This window comes from Aphelocoma coerulescens, chromosome 3, assembly GCF_041296385.1.
Source record: "Aphelocoma coerulescens isolate FSJ_1873_10779 chromosome 3, UR_Acoe_1.0, whole genome shotgun sequence".
NCBI classification, from domain to species: Eukaryota; Metazoa; Chordata; class Aves; order Passeriformes; family Corvidae; genus Aphelocoma; species Aphelocoma coerulescens.
In genome coordinates this window covers 83,113,446-83,135,222 of record NC_091016.1, presented here as the reverse complement: position 1 = coordinate 83,135,222, position 21,777 = coordinate 83,113,446, and the positions used below count along the sequence as shown (strand labels likewise).

The following is a 21,777-nucleotide window of genomic DNA, read 5'->3' as shown; positions in this document are numbered from 1 at the left end:
CATCACCATCAGAAGACAATAACACACTAGCCCTAAAATATCCAATGTCGATATCTATCTCTGTACAGGACTCCAAAACATCTCTCTCACTGGAAGTTGTTAAGAACAATCTAGAAAAGCATCAGTCAGAAAAGATGGGGTTTGCTGGGGAAAGAGATAACATAGGTTTTTTTTTTTTTGAACGGGATAATATTTTTCCCCTCCTGTTTTCCCAATATATTCTGAAACAAAACCCATCTGTTTTAAAGCTACTTCACCCAGTTAGAACAGCAGAACCTCACAAAGAAGCGGCAATGTTACACAATGCATTCTACTTCATGGTCAGAGATCAAAAACTCCATCCCCAGTGAGCCGGGGGCTCAACGGAAGAGCATCAAGGTGAAATTGCACATCCTGCTCTCCAGACATCCTACCAGTCAGAGAGAGCCAAACCCATAAAATACTACACGTCAGACTCTGCAACACCTGTGTGGTGAAAGTCACTCCATTTTGCCTTTTTGATGAGTGGACAGATATTCATTTGCTACCAGCAGTTTGAGAACTGTCTTGCTCACCTAATTAATCTTGCTGCTGTCTGAATAGGAAGGAGGCTTTCAGGACATTTTAAATAGCTAGGACAGACTAAGCTCATTGCTCAAGAATGAGGGGGAAAAGCAAAAGAATATAGAAGACCAGAAGCAAGGACCTGTTATTATTGACAAGATGTCTGCCATGCTCACCAGAAGCCTGCCAGAGCTCATGGGTAGAAAACAACCATTGAGAGCTAAACCAAGACAAGTAGAAGAGAGATAGAGAATAAGTTAAAGAGCAAGATCTGTCACCACCTACCATTGATGGTAGGAATAGTGACATTGCTAGAAAAATTTGCAAAGACCAGAAATAACTAAACTTGAGGCCTTGCAACACCAAAATATTATTCATATTAATATTTTTTCATACTGTAGGAGTAATCCACTGCTTCCCAATTAAGATATTAATAAATATCACAGAATGCTGCTATTTCAAAGTACAATTCTTTAACCTCATCGTTTTTTGAGACTTATGAAAACATATCCATGCAGGAGGCTTACTAGTAACAAAATCAGAGAGGGATAATGAGAAGTAAAATAAGCCCTTAAAACACCTACCTCCCACCCCTCCCTCCTTCCCAGCTCTCCCTTCTTCCCCAGTGGTGCAGGGAGACAGGGAATGGGGATTATGGTCAATTCATCACCTGTGGCTTCTTCCACTGCTCAGGGAGAGGAGTCCTTCCCCTGCTGCACTATGGGGCTCCTCCAAGGGGAGACAGTTCTCCATGAACTTCTCCAAAGTGGGTCCATCCTACAGGCAACAGTCCCCCTCAAACTGCTGCAGCATGGGTCACTCTTCCATGGGGTGCAGTCCTTCAAGGAGAGGCTGCTCTGGCCTGGGTTCCCCACAGGGTCACAAGTCCTACCAGGAAACCTGCTCCAGCATGGGTTTCTGTCTCCACGGGGTCTGCAGGTCCCTGCCAGGAGCTTAACTGCATGAGAACTTTTCATCTTCTTAAATATGTCATCACAGAAGCTTTACCACCGTTTCTAACTGGCCAGGCCTTGATCAGCAGCACATCCATCTTTGGAGCTGCCAGGGGTTGGCTCTGCCGGACATGGGAGAAGCTTCTAGGACTTTCTCACAGAAGCCACTCTTGTAGCACCCCCCACTACAAAGACTTGGCCATGCAAACCCAATCCGTCAGGGTGGGTGCTAGCATTTCAGATTTGGTATGTTATTTTATATATTCTGGCCTGAAAAATCAACACCCAAGACCCTGAGAGCAGGCAAAGGAATCTGGTGAATGTTCACAGTTGACTTTCTATTAAGTTATAATGAGATAAACTAGACAGTGGTCAACAGATGGAGAGGCTGTGTGTCAATCAGCAGTTTCTTGAATCCCAGCCAAATTATCACGCTCCTTGAAGTCAGCAACAGATTGTGCCCAAAAGGCAACCCTGACTGCCTCTGATAAAAAGGTCCCACATGACTTCAGCTACTACTCCGTAACTATAAAAACATGGATGAGTGAGATATATGGTCACTCATACTTGTTTGAGTGATTTTTACATTTTATTTTATGTGCTTAATATCTGGAAGAAAGTGTACTGAGTAATCAGGGTAAGAACAAAAGGACAAGATGTGTCATATTGCATTAGAAAGGGTGAGGCAAGGTCTCCATGTAAATGATTTCTCCTGAATATATGCTAGCTCTATGGAAAAGGAAAGGAGGCAGACAAAAGTCTTAAATATAGACAGCAGTCTATCTGCTAGAGCAGTTACCAGAAAGAAGCTGAACCCCAATGAGACACATGACATAGCGAATTTTTTCAAGTAAGGCTCAGCTGTAAAAAGTACATCTTAATGTTCAAGACTGGAACAAGATTTTACTCTGAATGTCAAATAGCTACTACTCTCTTTTCAATTCTATAAAGTAAAATTTACGAGGAGCTTTGGAGGTTCTCAGATATGAGGCGTAGAAGTGTGAGTAAGACATTGACATCATAAACTATCGGCCATCACAAGGGCATTTTCTTGATTTCTACACCTTCCTTGAGGTGGGAAAGAGCCCTATAAATCTCAGAAAAAATTTTGTTTTACAAGTGCACACAAAAATAGACTATGAACAGTCCTTGTACCTTGCTTGAGTCTTAGTACTGTTCTACAGCAATAAATGAAACAGAAACCCAAATTCAGCCAACCAGTGGTTGTTCTCTGTATCTCTTTACTTTCATAGCCTAACAGCTGGTCTTGGTTACAGAGTCCCACCTACACAATTAATTGCTATCCCTGCACTTTGTAGCTTGTCTGCAGATGATACTGCTTTACAAGGCACAGTTTTCAAACAGCCGTGGAAGAATCATTACCATAGCATGATCTCAAGTTTCTTCTGTCCTAGTAGCTCTGAAGCAACTGAAATGATTGCTTCATTTAAAAAATTATAGTGTTAATAGAATATTTTCCTTGGGCTACTTTGCTTATTGCAAAAGCTGTCTGAATATAGTACCTAGAATACTGCTTAAAAAGATTCAGTAACAAAAACAAGGACATTGAAGACAGAGGGAGTTTTTTTTAATATGAAAAATTCATCACAAACTTCATGGATATAGTATATACACTGACTGCTAATTACTATTGTGCTGAAATGTAAGAGACTATCACCACCTCTAACAACCACAGACTACAGAAGAACACTTGGTTTAAAACCAAATCTCAGATGTGTTGTCTTTTCATGTTTCTTACAGGTTGATTAAAATGAGACAAGCCACATTAAGCATGATTTCTTACCACTGTTAATAACAGGTATTAGGTGTGTGAGAAAGAAATTCAGCTCTCAGATCTGCTTATCTTTTTTTAAAAACTGGCTTTTTTGAATGAAACACCCATTACATTAAGTACATCTTCCAACTCTGCAAACCACCTAGGAGACTCAGCAGGGTCTAAGCAAGCTCAGCTTATCTGCACTGGTCTCACAACAAACAGAACAGTGACCAGACACTTCAAGCCCTCTTAAGACAAGTTGTTGATAACCTGTGTATGCACAATTCTTTTCTGATGGCTATTCCTTGATACAAGGGCTGGAGGAGTCTCATATTGCAATCCCACTGATCACAGGGATCAGATAAGGCAGAACAAGCAAACATTCTAAGGGAACAAGGAGCACCTGGCTCTCAGGCAGCCTCCAGTGGAATCAAACATCACCTTCGAGATGATGAATGAGAAGTTACTCCTTCTTATTAGAGAGATCTTAAAGATCCCTCTGTGAATTAGTTAGCTTTGAATTTTTGGATTTTAATATCAGTTGGCAATTAGAAGAAAATAATTAACTAAATAAAAATTTAGGAATAGACAGATTAAAAAAAGCAGCAAAATTTCAGGAATTCCCTCAACAAAAACTTTGAATTTTACTTACACAGTAGAAGAAGGCTGAGTAAGGAAGCTGATGGAAAAGTTTTCATATAACATTGTCTTTGGGAAAGACATTTCCACAAAGGTAATGAAGTTATAACAAATTCTTACTCAATATTCAACTTTTGTTTATTTTTCTCATTACTGCATTTGCAGTACAACAGAAACTGCTGGAAATCTGGTCTTCAGTATGGGACACATTTTTGGTCCAGGAACACAAGTATAATAAAGACATGGCCAATTACTCTTTTTAAAACCATCTCTCCTCAGCATATTGGGATAATGCTCTATTTTTATGTATTTCTGTATGCACAGATGACTATATAATTTTACTCCAACTAGTATTTACACTAGTTAAATACATGAATCACAGCAAGGAAAACTCCAAAAATAGTATTAAAACATGAAAACAAATGTCCTAGAAGACTCAGCCTACAGGTACAAGGCTTCTTTTAAATCAAATTGAACTCTATAGTTAAAACACTGACATTTATCAGTTACGGGAAGCAAAAAGTATTTTTCTTATAACAAGATTTAAAAAAACAGAGTATCAGATTGAAAGTGTATGTAAATATTGTTTACTAGGCCTAAACCTATTTATTTGATTATCAGTTTTGATTACAGATAATTCTTTACTATTTGTCTTATAATAAAAAACAGCACAGTCTGTCACAGCATAACTTGAATTTGATGAAAATCTTCCTCCAGCTCCTTGTGCAAATCCATACTAAAACTGCCTACCATATCTGAAAAAGAGATAAGCACAAAATCACAAATCTTAGCAAATTTTCCCAGTATTTTTATGTGAAAATAAGTAGACTGGAGAGATCATTGCCACCATCATCCGTGTTTTAACAGCGACTAATTAGAAACTTAGACAGATGCACTTATTTCAAAATTTCAAATACATCGCTACAAGGCAACTTCCACCAGCTTATTTAGCCTGAAAACTTCAGCAATTAGAAATAATGTCAAACAGCAGCTACAAACAGCAGATTACTGACTTGCCTTATGAAAAGGAAACCCTGAAGACAAACTTAAATATAGAAATCCTCACTGTTATATGATTCCTTAAACTAGTATTTATCTTCAGAAGTATTCTGGGATAAGCTGTTAATGATTTTTGACATTAAAAAAAAGTCCTGATACTAGCACTGGCAACTTTTCTTACCTGTAGATACAAGGGCAAGGAATTCTGACTTTACCCAGCAGAAAACATACATTTATAGAAGTGATTTCTGTATCACAATCAATTTGATTTTTTTTTTCAGGGATGAGGATTTAAGAAGCTTCTAAAATGGCAGTGGTTAGCACAGAATTCTATTCTGCAAAAGACAAAAACCTGCAGGTTTTCTCAAAGGACAGCAATTCCCAAACCTGCCCATTTTAGAAGGAGGACTTGGCTGAGTATGGATCTGCTACCCCAATGTGTACTGACAGAGTAAAACAAAATACGAGCCAGTCAACAAGGAGTTGGTTTATGTTGCTTAACAGAGGTGAATGGCGAAGAGTAGCAAGGGACCCTAATACTGGAAGCTAGTTTTATCCCAATTAGGATAGTCAAGTCAGAATTTTAATATCCTGTGCTGGACCCAGGGAAATGGGCTATGACAACCAACCCCAGGCTGTGAAATCCAGCACTCTGGGCAGACATACACATGAGTGGGTGAGAAGAAAACAAGGCAAGCTTTGGCCTGAAACAGCCTTTTATATTGTTTTATGAGCGTACAGAAAAAAAAAAATTAAAAAGAGTTTCAGCAGACAGAAGATTACTTTAAAGCCTAGCTTTCCAAGAAAACCAGGCCTAGCACATCACTGTGCATTTAGCAGTGCGTGAACTAACAAGTGTTAAGGCTCTTCAGTAACTTCCAGTTTTGACAGAGAGGCAGAAGTGTTCAGGGCCAGTAGTGAAGACAGATTTGAATGACTGGTCTTTGTGCCTCCTGTCCTTATTCCCTGGGAGGCTGCAGCAGGAGCACAGTAGCACTGGCACGCACCAGTGAGCACCAGCACAGCACCAGCACAAACCCTCACTCAGCCAGCAAAGCTGCAGCACTCGTGCTGCGGCAGGCACGGCGTAACAGAAACCAGGCAACACCGAGCCCTGCAGGAAACCCGGCCCTGCCACTTCCACAGCTCAAGCAGCTGTGGGCTTGGGATTTCTTTGTGGGTTTTTTCCCTTCCCACCTTCGATAAAATGATTTGGAGGAAAGTGATTTTGTGCCTAGTTAATAAGGGAGCCTTAATGTTTCAGGTGCCATCTGACTGTATTTCTTGCAGAACTTGTATTTCCTTATGTCTCCATGAGGATGTGAGAAGAACTCGGCATCAAAGAAAATAAAAAAGGGAAAATTTTCATCAGCTACAGACGGGCTTTCTCTAAAAAAAAATCTCATTAAGTTTAATAATACTGAAACTGATTCAAAAGGTATCATTAATAGATCAAGCCTCATACCAGCTCAAAGATGCAACACGCTTTCTCTCAGTACACAACTGAAGTAAAGAATTGACAGGAAAGAGGAACAGCTACTGACAGGAAGGACAGTGAACAGCTCTCAGCACTGGGATTAAGCCTACCATTTCTTGGCTCTCTCTGTGGCTCTTTCATCATTTCTTAAGTTACATCCCTGAAAACCAGCACTCAAATGCCATTCAATTGGGTTTTTTATGAAGGGAGACAGCATGGTTCTGTTTTCACAAAAAGACAGTTTCCTATCGTCTGTGGGGTTTCAACAGTCCTTGGAAAACAACAAAGCTGTATACTTCTGGATTTAAAAAAAAGAAGTCCACAACTAAAAAACGGGAAAAATGTTTCAAAAATAAGGATTATTTTCTCTACATAAAAGGAGAGGACATAAGCTCTGTGGTCAAGAATAATGAGACCCAAGCTTTGTATTGTCTGAATATAAAACTCTTGGTAATTTTAATAAAATTACAAAGAAAATATGAGCTTGAAAAGCCAGTCTCATGCCAAGTTAGAAGCTTTGATGATAAGATAAAGATAAAACTCAACAGGGGTGATCTTCATATGCCTGTACTTTCCCTAAATGGATACTGCTTTTATGAACTAGGCAATGGGGAATAAGCTTTGTGATATGCTAATTTTTTAGGGCTAGAAAGTCATTATACTGAACAAAGGGAAGTGCCACTTTGACACTTAAAACCAAACATGTTTTATGAGACAAGTTGCTTTGACATCGAAATATCATATGCCATGTGAGGGTACACACACACAAAACTAAAAGCTAATGTCATAATTTCATGGTACCTTAAGAAAAATGAAGATTAAGGTACATCAATATATTATTATATGCAAAGTTTTCATGTGCTGTAGCATATACATAGCAATGAACACTTAAATTATCTGGTTTTAAGTCAAAATGAATGTTGAACTGTAGCTTTTGGAAATTTCTCTCAAAGGAGCCTCACAACAAGAGCTATTCCACTTCCTTATTGATTTTAACTGCAAAATAATTATAAGAACAGTTTGAATTTTCTACTATGTATCCATATCTATAGTAAACTTGTGTGTGAATAGTTACTAAGAGACAAAACTAACAAATTAGTGAACCGTTACATGGAAGTAATACAATTGCGATAGAAATTTAGTCTGACCTCAGGAATGTTCCTTGGCAAAAGTCTAAATTGTCCAAAGATGAAAGAGAAGCCACTGTGCTTTCAGAGAGGTTTAGAGATGAAATTCTGGATGAGTTCAGGAAGAACATAGGCAAATAATGACAGAATAGAAAGTATTAAAAATTACTATTAAAAAAAATTGCCTTGGCGATGAGCACTTCCTCATCTTCATTATGTTTCAGATACTTAATAAAACTACTACGTGTTACTCTTCCATGTTTTGTCATAAGCCTCTTATCTCTCATACGTAAGCTAGAGATTCATAACCATTTGTAAACATTCAGACAAGGATCCTGGATAAGTTATAACTTATAGCTAACTTTACAATCATGGGTAGATTAGTAACAACCACTATAAGGGCTGGCTGAAGAGTTTTCCAGGAGCAAATGATGAACATTTCTGGAAGTCAGATAAGTACATCCATTTCTTTCCAAAAATAAGCCATTTATAACTTTTGAAGTGCCTTATATGATTTTCAGATAACATTTTAACTATCACTTCAGACTTCGTTCAATACTGCAAAACCAAGGTATCCAGTGAACTGTGGTTCAATAATTATGAAAAAAGAGTATCAGCAGCAGAAAGCAGGTAACAGATACAGGGACATATCAACACAACCTGTGAAAACTTACATGACTAAAGAGCACTAGTAGTCTAGACATAGCCTACATAAAATAGGCTATTGAATATTTATTGAAAAAATACTAATCAACTTCTGATTTTCAGTGGCTGCTTAAAGCCCTTACAGGCAACTGAATAGTCATTTCCAAATGGAGCATTAGGTATCTTACAGCATCCTGCAGAACAACTCACAAGGAGTAGACAATTGCTCTGTGTTTAACAGCTCTGAGAGTTTATTCTCATGCACATTTTTTTGGTTACTGCAAAAGTTGTGCTAGAACTGGAAACCAACTTCCCTGGAATATGAAAGTTAATGGAAACTCTTGGTGAGATTGTTCCTTGCTAAGATAACAGACAATATTCATGGAATGTTTGTTTTATGCTGACAGTCTGTTGCCCCACCACCCTCCCTCCCTCCTTCTGAGTGCCTTTTCCTGCAAACCACAGTCCACTGATGCACTCCTCCCACACTAAGTATTGTTTGTATTACTGCCACTTCTTTGCATCAAACCAGATTGGCAATTATTTGTGTCATATGTCATTTCCTCAGTTTTCCATGCTTTATTTCACATGCTACCTTCTATACGATGGACCTCCTGTGAACCCTTTTCCAATTATTTCAGCACCTTCTATATATAGTAATGATGAAGTCATCTCCTGAAACTGCTTTCTCTATCAGTAAGCATTCTATATTAACACATTCTCCACTTAAGATCAATGAAAAAATGTAGTTGTAATACTGAAAGTATCTGGCAGTGCTTACAATGAAGACCTTTAAAGTCTTTACAATGAGATATAAACATACAAATGTTGATGTCTTTATGTTCAGTCACAATAAAATTATGGTTCTGGCTTTCGGGGGCTTTTAATGTAAATATCTACTGAACTAGATGAATATTTTTAGTTTTCAGCATCTGCATTTTTTTAAAGAATGATAATTTAACATTTAACATTAAATTTAACATTTAATTTGATTACTTAGAGCAAGGAGAGTCAGTAGACTCTTCATTCTAGAATTTCACTTGCAAATTCCACTCAGCTCATTTCCACAGTTTTGTTTTTTTCCTCTAATGAACTTAACATGAGTACAGAAAGGTTTAGTCATGACTTCTACATGATAAAATCAAGTAGCACAATTTTTTGCCATTCTTACAGGTAGCGTCCAGAAATCTAATCTTCACAAACGGAGGTCTTCAAAAAACATTGCTGACTAATACAAGACATTAATATAGAATTATCTATACAATATGCGGCATTCCTACTATATTTAATAAAAGTAATAGTACAAGTAATATAAGATGCTGAAGCATGGATGATTTTGTTGCATTTCTGAAGAGTTCATGCCTAGATCCAGCACAGCATTAACATGCTAATTTAGAGGCCTAGAGAACTTCTGCAACATGACAAAAATATACATGTGAGACACTCAGTTTTGACATCAAATATCCAAGATTTTCCCTGTATTAATGTATATTTGAAAGCTATTTCACATAATCTTTTCTATTTCCATAATAAATATAATACTCATTAAAAAAATTGTTTATGCTCTAAACCAAGCTGTTTAGGCAAAGTTTTTTTACAGACCCCCAAATCTATTTTGCTTTTTAAATAAAAACTTGCTGTATGACTCTTCTGTGTTCACACGAGTATTCAGTGTTTGTTCACTGGTTTATGTAGTTATTACTGCATCTGCTTAGATCAGGTTTTCAAGACTATTTTATTAACAGTGTAAAATTCGGCAGATTAACTACTCTTTATCATTTTAACTAGTTTAACCAGTCAGTGTGTAACCAGATACCCAGTTCCTCTGTGGGAAAGTCTCATAAAAATGCCACAGCACCATAACATCTTCTAAGTGGCAAAATTTTCCCAAGCACTGTAGAAATACATGTTAGTGCAATCCTATTTTGTAACAGGGCTATTTTGTTGGCTGTGGGTGTAAAATACCAGCTATATATGGTTCAGAAATCACCTCTGTAAAATATGTTAAAACATAAGCACAGACTAGGGCAGGTAGTAAAAAAACCAACCTTTTGAAATCAAGGAAAAGATCTTCAACTGATTTTAATGATGCTCCTATTTTATCCCAGAGGTTCTGCCTTTGTGCTTACACACAAATAATTATTATTTAAAAATATATTAAATTTTCCTATTTCTTACACTTTGGACAACCACATCAGCCATTTCACCACCAACTTCAGTTTCTGGCCAATTTAATTTTCTCATTCCCTAAAAACCTGTAGTGTTTACTTATGCATCAGTACATAACCCTATTTATTACATTTCAAAATGTGCTTCCCACTAAATTTTCTAAGAATTATGTATTAAGTCTACTTACATTGGCCTCAAATTCTGCCAGACTGCATTTTGACATCAAAGTTGACTTTCTTCCCCTAATAGTGGTTTAATGAAAACTGTGCAGGGAAAATAGCAGCCTTGTGCTGGGGTCTCGGAGCAGCTTTGGTTCTGCTTCAGATGAGTTAGAAAAGCTGCAGCTGGAAGTCCTATGCCTGAAGAGCAGCAGAAAAGCCAAGCTCTGGCTTTGACAGGGAAGAGATAATCATCTGGGAGCAATGAAGCATACACAATTACACTGATGTTCTGAGCTAGTGATGGGTAAAACTGAGTTTCCAATACCAGAGCATTTGGAGGAGCCTTTGCAAAGTCCAAAACTTGGCATTCTACAAAAGCAGCAAGAAGCTGACACTCTAGGTCCTACTTTGCTTAAGAAAAGCAAACATCTACTTTCACACCTGCATGCTGCACTTTTCCGATGGTGAAGGTCAGCTTGTAACTAGGGAAATGGCTACACAGAACATGCAAACAAGCTCCACTTGCCCTCTGAGACAAGCAATAGTATTAGGCAAATATTGAGGCAGAGCCAATTGCATTGTGCACAGACAGTGAAGCCTGTTTCTTGAAAGCACTTCTGTTGGAGTCTGCACAGTGTGTCAGATGAATGATCTCAAAACTAGCACCTGCAAGAAAAACTTGTCTGTAAAAAAATGAAATGCTGAAGTACTTTTCACAGTTCATATTATAATGTGAACTGTGAAGACTTTAGGGCTCTTAACATAAATTACATATTCAGACTGCTCAGGGAATCACTCTCAATACAGACCTTATTGAGAATTATTGAACTGAAGTCAGGTTTAGAAATGTAAGCTAAGTATTTCTCAGGCCATCAGATTTTTGGATACTAATAGTTAGAACATACAGTTTTTATGTGTAAATGTTACACTAAAGTTCTGACTACTCTGGAAAGCAATGGGCACAATGTAAAGAGAGAACAATGTCTGCAGTGTTTGCTACTGACAAGCCCCCTAAGCCACTACCAGGAAACAAAATCTACACACATTTTCCTAGCTTTATTCTAAAACAAAATGCTTGTGCTGTTGTGCAATGTTGTCTAAGCTCTTCCATTCATTTACCTGAAGGAGTGAATAAGTGTGTGAGGTCTGTGGGAATTAAAAAATTATTTTGTAGCTGGTTTTCATTGTTCACTCTAAAATACACTCTTTCTTATTGAGCTGTATTTCAATGTCATCTCACAGTCTTACATTTGTGTTAGCTTACACATTGAAAAAAAAAACATTTAAATGTTCATATAAATAATGTCAGGCTTTTAAAGGATATTAGAAATTTGGTCACATGAATTAGGACTTTATGTAATTTTCTCTTATAACAATAATAACCATTACAGATTCCTGTTTAATGCAGGAAACAAAATGAATGATTTTTCTGGACAACAAATGTCTGTTATTTAGATAGATACTTAATTTAGGAGACCAATTTAACACATGTGAAATTGAGGTCACTTTAAAACCTAATTGACATCACTTGCAACACAAGGACTATTTATTTCCTGTATACCATAATTCATTAATTAAGTTACACACAAGGTTAAAATGTAAGTACTTAAAGAGACACACTCCATTTACTTACCATGAGATTCTACTAATAACAAGCTTGTAACAAAACAAGAAGTCTTTTAATTTAAACAAACCCAAACATATGAGGGTAAGGAATTGATTTTTTGGTAAGAAATTCATCATAGAAAATGAAGACTTAAACTAATATGAAATTTGGAGTAAATATATGAATTTTCTCCAATTACCTCAATTTTTTTGTTTGAAATTACAGAATCACAGAATGGCTGAAGCTAGAAGAAACCTCTGGAAATGATCTAGTCTCCCAGGCTGGAGATTCCCCAACCTCTTGAACAAACTATTCCTGTATCTGACCATCCTTGCAGCAACAAAATTTAATGTTTACATGTAATATCCTGTAATCCAATTTATGTCCACTGTCTCTAGTCCTGCCATTGAGTATCACCAAGAGAAGTCTGGCTCCATTTTCACCATGCCCTCACCACCAGGTCTCATCAGACTCTCAAGACTTCCCTTCTCCAGGCTGAACAACCCCAGTATCCTAAGTCTCTTCCTGTATGTCAGATGCTCCAGTCCCTTCATCATCCCGGTGGCCCTTTGCTGGCCTCAGCCCAGTATGCCCATACTGGACACCACTCTACACTTTTCAGATTTTACTTGTTCATGCTACTGCTCAAAGCAGAGCCAAAAAAATGCACAAGAGTGTGATGTTAATTGAGAAAGTTCAATATTTAAGTAGTAACTACAGATAGTTTTCATAGCTTTTCTCTGTGTCTGCTCTCCATTTTATAAGCAAACTGAACCAAGTACACCTCTCAGTAAAATACTATCAATAATAAAATGAAAAGATATGGGAATCCATATATTCTCCAGGTTAAGAGGCAAGTACTGATCAAAGTCAGCCTAGACACATTTTGTCATGATCAGACTACCACGTGAAATGCAACATCAACACTTTTTTAATTAAAACATTTTCGTATTCAGGGTGCTTATGTGCGTTGTTCACATAAGAGGGGACAGCATCAGATAAAGTAAGTGATGGTAATCTAAGAACTGTGGGGCTTTTTGAAAGACAATTATGATAGGAAAAGGTGGTATTTACCCAACCTTATAACACAATTTTCCTTGCAAGCACTGTGAAACACCAAGTAGAGATTTCCCCACAAAACATCCAGCAAACATAACAGTGGACATTATGCAGGAAAATTTAAGGGGTCTCATCTCCTTTATCAATCCATCAGTTTTTAGAGTAACATACTACCCAATGTTTATATGCATATCAGAAATTATTTTCAGCAGTCAATATTCTAAAAAAAAAAAATCCAACAAAACAGAGACTGTGTTTTAAGAAAATATGCATCTTTCTATAATAATCTATGAGATATGTGATAAAAAGATTTCTAGAAAAAAAAAGGCAAACAGTACCTGAAGGGCCATAACATTATTATCCATTGTCTGTCGAGCTCTTTACTTTTCATTCTGATCAGAATTAACAACACTGACCAATCCCAGTTTACTGGGAATGACATGCCCTATGACTTGCAAGCTGCAGTGGAAGGCGGCTACTTCTATTGCCAAATCTATCCATTATGTTTTGGTTTAGACAGGGAGAATTTCTAAAAACAAAATACCATTGCTGCAGGCTGAAGGATACACAGTTTAAGAAATGCAACTTAGTTTTCAAGCATCAAGAAAACACACTGAAATCCAAGAATCTTATTAAGTTCAACAAGGACAAGTACAGTCCAGGAATGCAGCACAGGCTGGGATCTATCCATCTGGGGAGCAGACCTGTAGAAGTGGAGCTGGGGGTCCTGGTGAACAACAAGCTTGATGAGTGAACATTGTGCTGCTGTGGCAAAGAAGCCAACAGGATGATGGGTGGCATCACAAGGGCATTACCAGCACAGAAAATGAAGTCAATTTCCCACTCTACTCAGTGCTTGCCAGGCCATGCCTGGAATACTATGTTCAGATTTGGTCCCTTCTATATTAAAAAGATGTGGCCGGGCTGGGGAGGGTCAGGAGAAAGGCCACTGGGAAGCCTGCCATGTGAGGAAAGGCTGAGAGAGCTGGGTTGTACAGCCTTGAGAAATGAAGGCTTACGGGAGACCTCATCACTGTGCTCTAGGACTTAAACGGTGCCTTGCACAAAAGATGCAAGAATCCTATTTAGAAGGATTCACACGGAAAGGACAGGGCAATAGGTACAAGTTAATGCTGGAAACATTTTTACTGGACACAAGAGGAAGATTTTTCACAATGAGAAAAATCAGTCATTGTAATAATCTTTCCAGAGACGTGTTGGATTCCCCCGCACTGGACACTTTTAAGATTCAGGTGGGCAGGGTGCTGATCCATCTTGTCTAGATCATGCCTTTGCCTTGAACGGTTGGACCAAATGATCCTTGAGGTCCCTTCCAATGTAGTGTTCTATGATTCTATTTATTGGCTCATATCCCTACATCAGGAAATAACTTTAGGGTATTTTCCTTTGCAGGTGTACAGGCATGTTTTCCATTTTGACTTCCATGGACCAGCTGACTTCACTATCTAGGTCCCTTACTATAGTATAAATTTCCTTTTTGAAAGGAAAATCTTGACTCTTCAAAGTTACTAACAATATTTTAATTCAGTTTAATTTTAAAATTAAAATCAATTTTTTTCTACAATTAAAATGTTGTTTTGGATATAAGGACACAGTGGTTAAAGAGAAAAGAGCACAGATACAAAAATGATCGTACCGAAGCTAGGAACCAAATTCAAAGCTCACTGTTAAAACAGCTTGAGTGAAATGTAATCTTTCATAAATCTTCAGAAACTGACATGAAATTGTAGGCTAAGGATCACACATCTACAAGGGCAATAACACTATGGATAAGAAAAATATAAATATGATTGGAGATAAATTAAAAGAATCTATTTTGGAAAGAATCAATAAAACATTCAGGTAACTGGCAAAAGGCATAAACATTGCATGGGCATACTCATGATACATCATTTGGTCTAACACTTCATTAATCTAGAAAATTAATAAATAGCAGTTGTCTCACATCTGGACTTCATTTAAAACATTGCAATTTTCCACATGAAGACTTGTTAAATTTGTGAAGATAAGCATTAACAGAAGAATTAAAAGTTGGCAAGGAACTGCCTGAAGGGTAAATGAAAGGAAAGGGAATGTTTAAAAGGCATAGCATCACCTGGAAAAGAAGTTATAAGCACAGTTCTTTGATGATCATTTTTAAAACTGCTTTAAAAAAAAAAAAAAAAAAAGGAAAATTGTAGCACAGCATAGGAAAAGTGATCATAAAACCAGCCCTGAATAAAGTCAAAAAGCAGAAAACAAGGGTTCTTTTTAAACACCCAGGCAACAAGACTCTGGAGCAGTCTTCAGGGGAGAAGTTGGGACAAATTTTCCCACATTCTTTTGTTAATGGGTCTTCCTCAGTTCAAGATACTGTATCACTGACAGAAAAGATGCCTTCTAGATTCTGTGAAAGTTTAAATAGATTTTGCTTTCCTTTACTCTCCTGTACTTTGGCAAAAAGGCTGGTGGCAGACACAGAGCAGCTTCCTGCCAGTTCATTGAATTGACAGATTAGTTAAGCTCCCCTTGTCCTTGATCCCATGAGCATCTACAGGTTCAACCAACAAAGCATATTGGCAGACATTTGTGGTGGGATTAAGGTAAGGCAACAGAAGCAATGTAGATGAATTCATGTGGAGAAAAAAAAATCATTATCTTGTTACCAGCGACAAAGGCAGCTAAAGAAAACTTACATGCAGAAGCCTGAGAGACAATAGGGCTCCACTAGAAGAGACTGGGGAAAACTGTCTGAAAGTCTGTTGCTACATCAAGCATTCAGAGGCACACAAACACCACACTGAAAAAAATATTCCTACTTAATGAAACAACAAAATAATCTGTTAATTTCCGTTCTGAAATAAGTGTAAAAAAACCTCAATTTCAGTAATAATGCAATAACCTTTTGGCTCTAATGAAGAGTGTATTACTGGATTGAACTAATAAAGAATACAAACAGGAAGAGGTGCTGCCCAACTCATGACCTCTTTTTTTAATCATATCATATCATATCATATCATCATATCATATCATATCTATATTCCACAACTTGTACTTTTATGGTTTCACGTCTACTTTGATTTGGAATTAATGTTTTTCAGCCTTGAAGGAAGGACTGAGATCCTTCAAACTCCACATCACTACCCTTTGGCCTCTTAGTGCAGTTTTTACTACCCTGACTATTCTCAGGTGCTTATGACAACAAGAAAGAAAACATATTTCACGTTTTTGGTAGGAGTGATGAATACTGAATTATTTTTAGGAATGAAACAAAAAGCAAGGTTTGTTTCACACTATGACAGTTTGCAATGCATCTGGGTTGTATTTACTGATGGAAGCCCTGTATGCCATAGCATGTGTATCTGCTAACTTTTTAATGCAGAGAGCTGGAAACAGTCATAGCCATAAAGCAGACAAAAGAAGCCTCGTGCCTGGGCTTTTAAGTGGGCAATTCAGTGCATCATATATAGAGATAAGTAAATATATGTACTATTGCATAATAGTCAAACTACTGCTTACAATGTAGTTTTCTTGATACAGTTCTGCTGTTTCATATCTTAGCCTCGTGTTCTTCTAGTAATTTATACAGCATTTAAAATGATTTTGTCTGGAAAACACCATTGAATCTAATTTGCTAAGTGATATTAGTATTCCTAATTTTATTTGGGCGAAGTTCTTGCCTTGTCCCAAGAGGAATAAAATGCACAATTTCTCATAATGTATGCTGAATTAATAAAATCTTAACACAATTCTGATTGCATTTCCCTTTTTTCCCCCTAGTTATTTTATCTCTACAGGAAATATCTTCTTGTTTTGTTATGATAAAGGGATAATGTACCCTCTCCCTTAGTGTAAAAATAGATACAGGTAAAACAAAATTCAGAAAAATTTTGCAGATAAACTAGACAAGGGTTCACAGAAGAAAGAGACATGTCCTCTAAGAATAGCATGATCTAATCAGAGGAACTAAACTCTTCCAACTTTATTCTAGTTACCCTGGGAGGTGCTAGGTGGAAAAGCTGCTAAAATGCTCTCAGATGGCTCCAGTCTTCATTTATCATATACTAGAAACTGAGGGCTCAAATTGACATATGCACTGCATACTAAGTTTTAATCAAATATAAAAATAAAAACCCACAACAGTTATTGGCCAAACTATAGTTGGCTATTGTTTTTTTCTTCTTGTTTTTAAATAATGGTGTTGTAACCGCATCATTACCATCAACAAAATACATATGCTCATCAACAAAACCTGACACACTAAGAAGTGTGTAGCTGTCATTTAGCTTTACTAGACTTCGTGTCCCCAATGAAAAGCATCTGTCCCAAACACTTAGAAAATAAGTTATAACTCCCATATCACTCCAATCATAAGAATCAATTTTCTTCTAATTAAGAGTCACCAGTGACATGCCAGATAAACAAACTGTCCCAAAGGAAGAGTGGAATGTTTTTAAATAGTGAAAACAAAGAACAAAGTATTTCTCCTACCTCGCCAACCACTTTAAACATAAACTATACACTGCTGGGGAAAGCAACTAATTTCAATTCCTTGTAGAGCTCATTAGTAGATAAAAACCTAAATAGCATATAAGTGTGCCTATACATACACTACAAAAAAACCCTAAAACATGCCACCCCATAAATTATCTTAACTGCTCATATTCTTAATGTGATCTGGCACCTCAATAAAATTTGCTTAAGGATCAAATGAAATTGTCTTACAGAAGTCCACTCACCAACAGTCACATCCTTTTCTTGTTTAATAATAAACACACAGTGGTATCTTCCTCTTTTAAAACATAAAAACGTGTTTTATAGATCTGGATTTTTATTTACAAAGAATTATCCTTTCATATCAATACTTCTTTTTTGGGGCTTTTGGGGGACTTTTTTGTTTATCAAGAAAAAATATATTTTGTAGCTTACAGACACTTTAGCCTATATTCATTCCACTAAGAAATGTAGGATGTTCAGTATGCATGATCACTCAACTTGTTATACCACCTCACACAGCAAGCCTCTGACCTAGTTCTAGAAATGGGTTATTTTCAGGTTTAAAAGCACCATCTGCTCTTAATGATGGCATCAACAAAATTATTGTAATAAAAAAAAAAATCCCTAAGTGATAGTAAAATCCAAAGTCCAGAAGAAATTTTCAAGTCACGACTATGCCTACAGAGAGCACAATACAAATGCCAGCTAGTTTTTAACAAAAGGTGATCAGGTTCAAATTTGTCATACACCCCCATGACCCCCACAGTGTGCAATGAACAATGAAATAAGACTCTTGCAAGGAAAAGCAACAAAATAATGACAATGGGGAGATCTTTTTTTTATTACTAGGAGTTTTAAAAATTCAAAATAAGATGCAGTTTTCAGACACTTGAGGGAAGAAATCCTTTTCCTCTCTAGTGACGCAAACAAAAGAAACTAACTCTTACATTAATTTTCAGTTCACTGGCAAACAATTTTTTCATATTATCAAAGTAAAACTTCTGTAAAGCCATCAAATCAGAAATTTTGCCAAGAATTCTTTGTTCCAGGAACTGATGGAAAGTAAGTCTTTATTGGTGACCTACATAAAAACTGATAGCTTGAACTTTCTGCCAATTGATTTAGCAATCCTTTATGATCATAAATTTGCAAAATAAAAATAATGTTATTTCTTCTTGCTTCAAGTGAAAGGTTTAGAGCTTTTCCTTTGACATTTTACAAATTAAACTCAGGCATTAAGTAGGCATTATGCAGAAGTATGGAATTATTTCTGCATACCCTATAATGATGTCAGAAATCAGTCACTGATCTAGAAAAAAAAATTGAAATCTTTATCTCTGTACAATTAATATACTTCAGGTCCCTTTCACAAATAAACACTTTTTTGTGTTTCATTTCACACGCAAGTTTCTTTATCCAATTTTCTTACCCAAGACCTGTTCAGTCTTCCATTTTCATGTGTCTTCCCTCAATATGACCACCCAAAGTATGAAGCTGTTTGCAGACACATATTAAGGTATTGTTTTTCAAATATATTTCAATGCAGAAGAAAGTAGATCAACTTCCATTTATATTTAGGATCCGTAAGAAAATATATATATCCAGAAAGCAGCTCAAAGGACAGCCAAAATGTGGCCCACTGATTACCAAACAAAACAATAATATGGCTTTAGCAACTATACCATTACACATTAGATATCCACACATAGTTATCTAAACTTTAAATAAAGTACACAGGTCCTCTTCTCTATCACATAATGTTTTTATTAAGAAGAATAAAATCTGCAACTGCAATGGCAAAATTCCTGAAAACTTTCACTATATTGTCTTTCACAGGATTGTCTATTCCTACTACCAATTGTATTTTGGTAGCAAATTTCCAAATCTAGAGTCTTTCTGAAAAGTCAACTTGAGAATTTAAGTACTGGATGTTTTCATGAAAGGAAAGCAGGGCAACATAAGAAAAAAAAGTAAATGTAGCAGAAGAGTGCAGAGGAAAAAAATTACCTAATTGCTTTAATTCTTTCCTTACCCCATTGAAAATAGTTTCCCCTTGTCTAGATTGATCCAATCATCTCTTGTGAACACACCTGGAAAACATCTTCTCCAGCCTTTAATGATACATTTTTCCCCTTTCTACTACTATACTTATCTTTCAACTCCAGCAACTGTTCCCTCTGCCCCACATTTTCTCTGCCATTCTTGTAACAAATCCAGCCACCCCCTTTCCCCATCAAAAGAAACAGACTTGATATGACAAACTTTTAAAGCAGCAGCACCTGCTCAGCCTTCCAGCAACAGGGAGCCTCTGAAATTGGAGATGAAACCTGTCCAAGAAAGCTAACTTCAGCTTGTCTTTGCAAGTTCCTCACACTTTTATGGGCAATTTAAACTGGCTTTTGCTTAAGAAGAAAGTATGGAAAAGCTGAGTAAATGGCCACAAAAAAAAAAAAATATCCTGCCCATTGTGGGGGGAAAAGGAGATTATTCATATAAACCTGATGCTGTATCCTTCTTCTCCCTAGTAAATGATGATGCTGCCACAAGATTTTTCTCAAGTCAGATTTAAAAAAAAAAAAAAAAAAAAAAAAAGCAGAAACAACAATTGGATAAAGTATATTGGCATAAATTAATATGAAATAATTGTATGGTTTTGGAGCATTCAAATATATGCAGTATGGTTAATGTGCTAGTGTACCTCATTTTGAAGTTCATCGGCACTTTTGGTAGAAGCAAGGATCTCATACAAAGTGCAGCAGAGGTCCTCTGTTGTTGGCCCTCCAGGGTTACCTCCTTGAGATTCCTTCAGGTACTTTCCAACTTCACACCATAAAAAAGAATCATCTACTTTTTCCAAAGACTTGAGATTAGATTTTTCATCACAGTAGTTCTGTAAGTGATTCAGCTGGTTATTCAAAAATTTGTTATAATCTAAGCTTATATTTTTCTGTGCATCAGTCTCACCATTCACAGGCAGCTCTTCAGAGTGATCCAAATCATGCATGTCAAATGAAAACACTATATTTTTACCAAACAACACTCTGTTATCACCATTTTGCTCTTCAGCCATCTGTATGAGGGCTGTAAGCTGTTCTTCTGTGAAGTGAGAAGCAATCCGAGACGTGGCATTACAAGCTGCAGTAGCAGATGATGACGGGAATGGCCCAAACATCTGCTTGATCACCTTTGTCTCATCATGGCCAACACAGTCCTTCCCACGAAATGTCTTAAAGAGGAAAACAGCTCCACTTTCAATTGCTTCTTGTCCATTTTCAGCTCCAACTGTTAACAAAACCATATGTAACTTAATACACTTAAGAGTGTTTCATTACCTATAACATAACTGTATTCAAATTCTTGCTGCAAGTCTCATCAGCATAGATATCAAAAGAAGACCATAACAAGTAAGAATGGTTGCAAGGTACTGAATTATAAAAGGTATATGATAATAAAGCATCTGTCTTCACTATCCTTCTACATACTAAAAATTCATATTAAGAATTACCAATGCTTTCTTATCTTTCTGAGCTAGAGAAAAAAACTTGCTAGAGGTCTTAAACTCACAACTGTATATTTATAAGCTCTTTAATGTTAACAAATTCCCACTTTGTCTCACTATTTATTCACTCCCTAATCTGAATATTCATAACAGAATAAATGTACAGAACTCAGCTGGGAATTACTGAATTCTTGTAGTAACTCCCAGTAGAATTACTTCAGAGTGTGTGCTAAGTTAGAAAAATTGCTCAAAAAATTTAAAGCAAATAAATGTATTAATTTAGATTTCTAGCTACAAAATATCATGTTATGCAAATAAACAATATATTATTACATAAAAACATGAATATATTTCTTACACAAATATTCACAAAGGTACTCAAGGAAAACACAAGGAAAACACCATATGAAGAACCAATATATCACTACTAAACAAAATTTTAAAAGTCACCAAGCATAACCTAAACAAAACCAGCCAGCATACTGGGGGTTTTGTTCATTTTAAATGAGGACAACATGCAAAATTTTTTTCTTGTGACTTGATTCAACTTAGGTTAGGTTTAACACCAGAAAAAACAAGGGTTTTCTTCCCCACAATTGAACAGGAAAAACCAAAAAAATTCTAGC

The 21,777-nt window shown here is 36.6% G+C and overlaps 1 protein-coding gene across 1 annotated transcript in view; it reads right to left on the bottom strand.

The window, feature by feature from the left end:
* Nucleotides 1-21,777, bottom strand: part of ASCC3 (activating signal cointegrator 1 complex subunit 3) — a 256,973-nt gene that overhangs the window by 217,961 nt on the left and 17,235 nt on the right. The window contains exon 4 of the mRNA XM_069011075.1: nucleotides 20,351-20,934. Coding sequence (XP_068867176.1) covers nucleotides 20,351-20,934 — 584 coding nt within the window. The remainder of the gene's footprint in view (nucleotides 1-20,350; nucleotides 20,935-21,777) is intronic.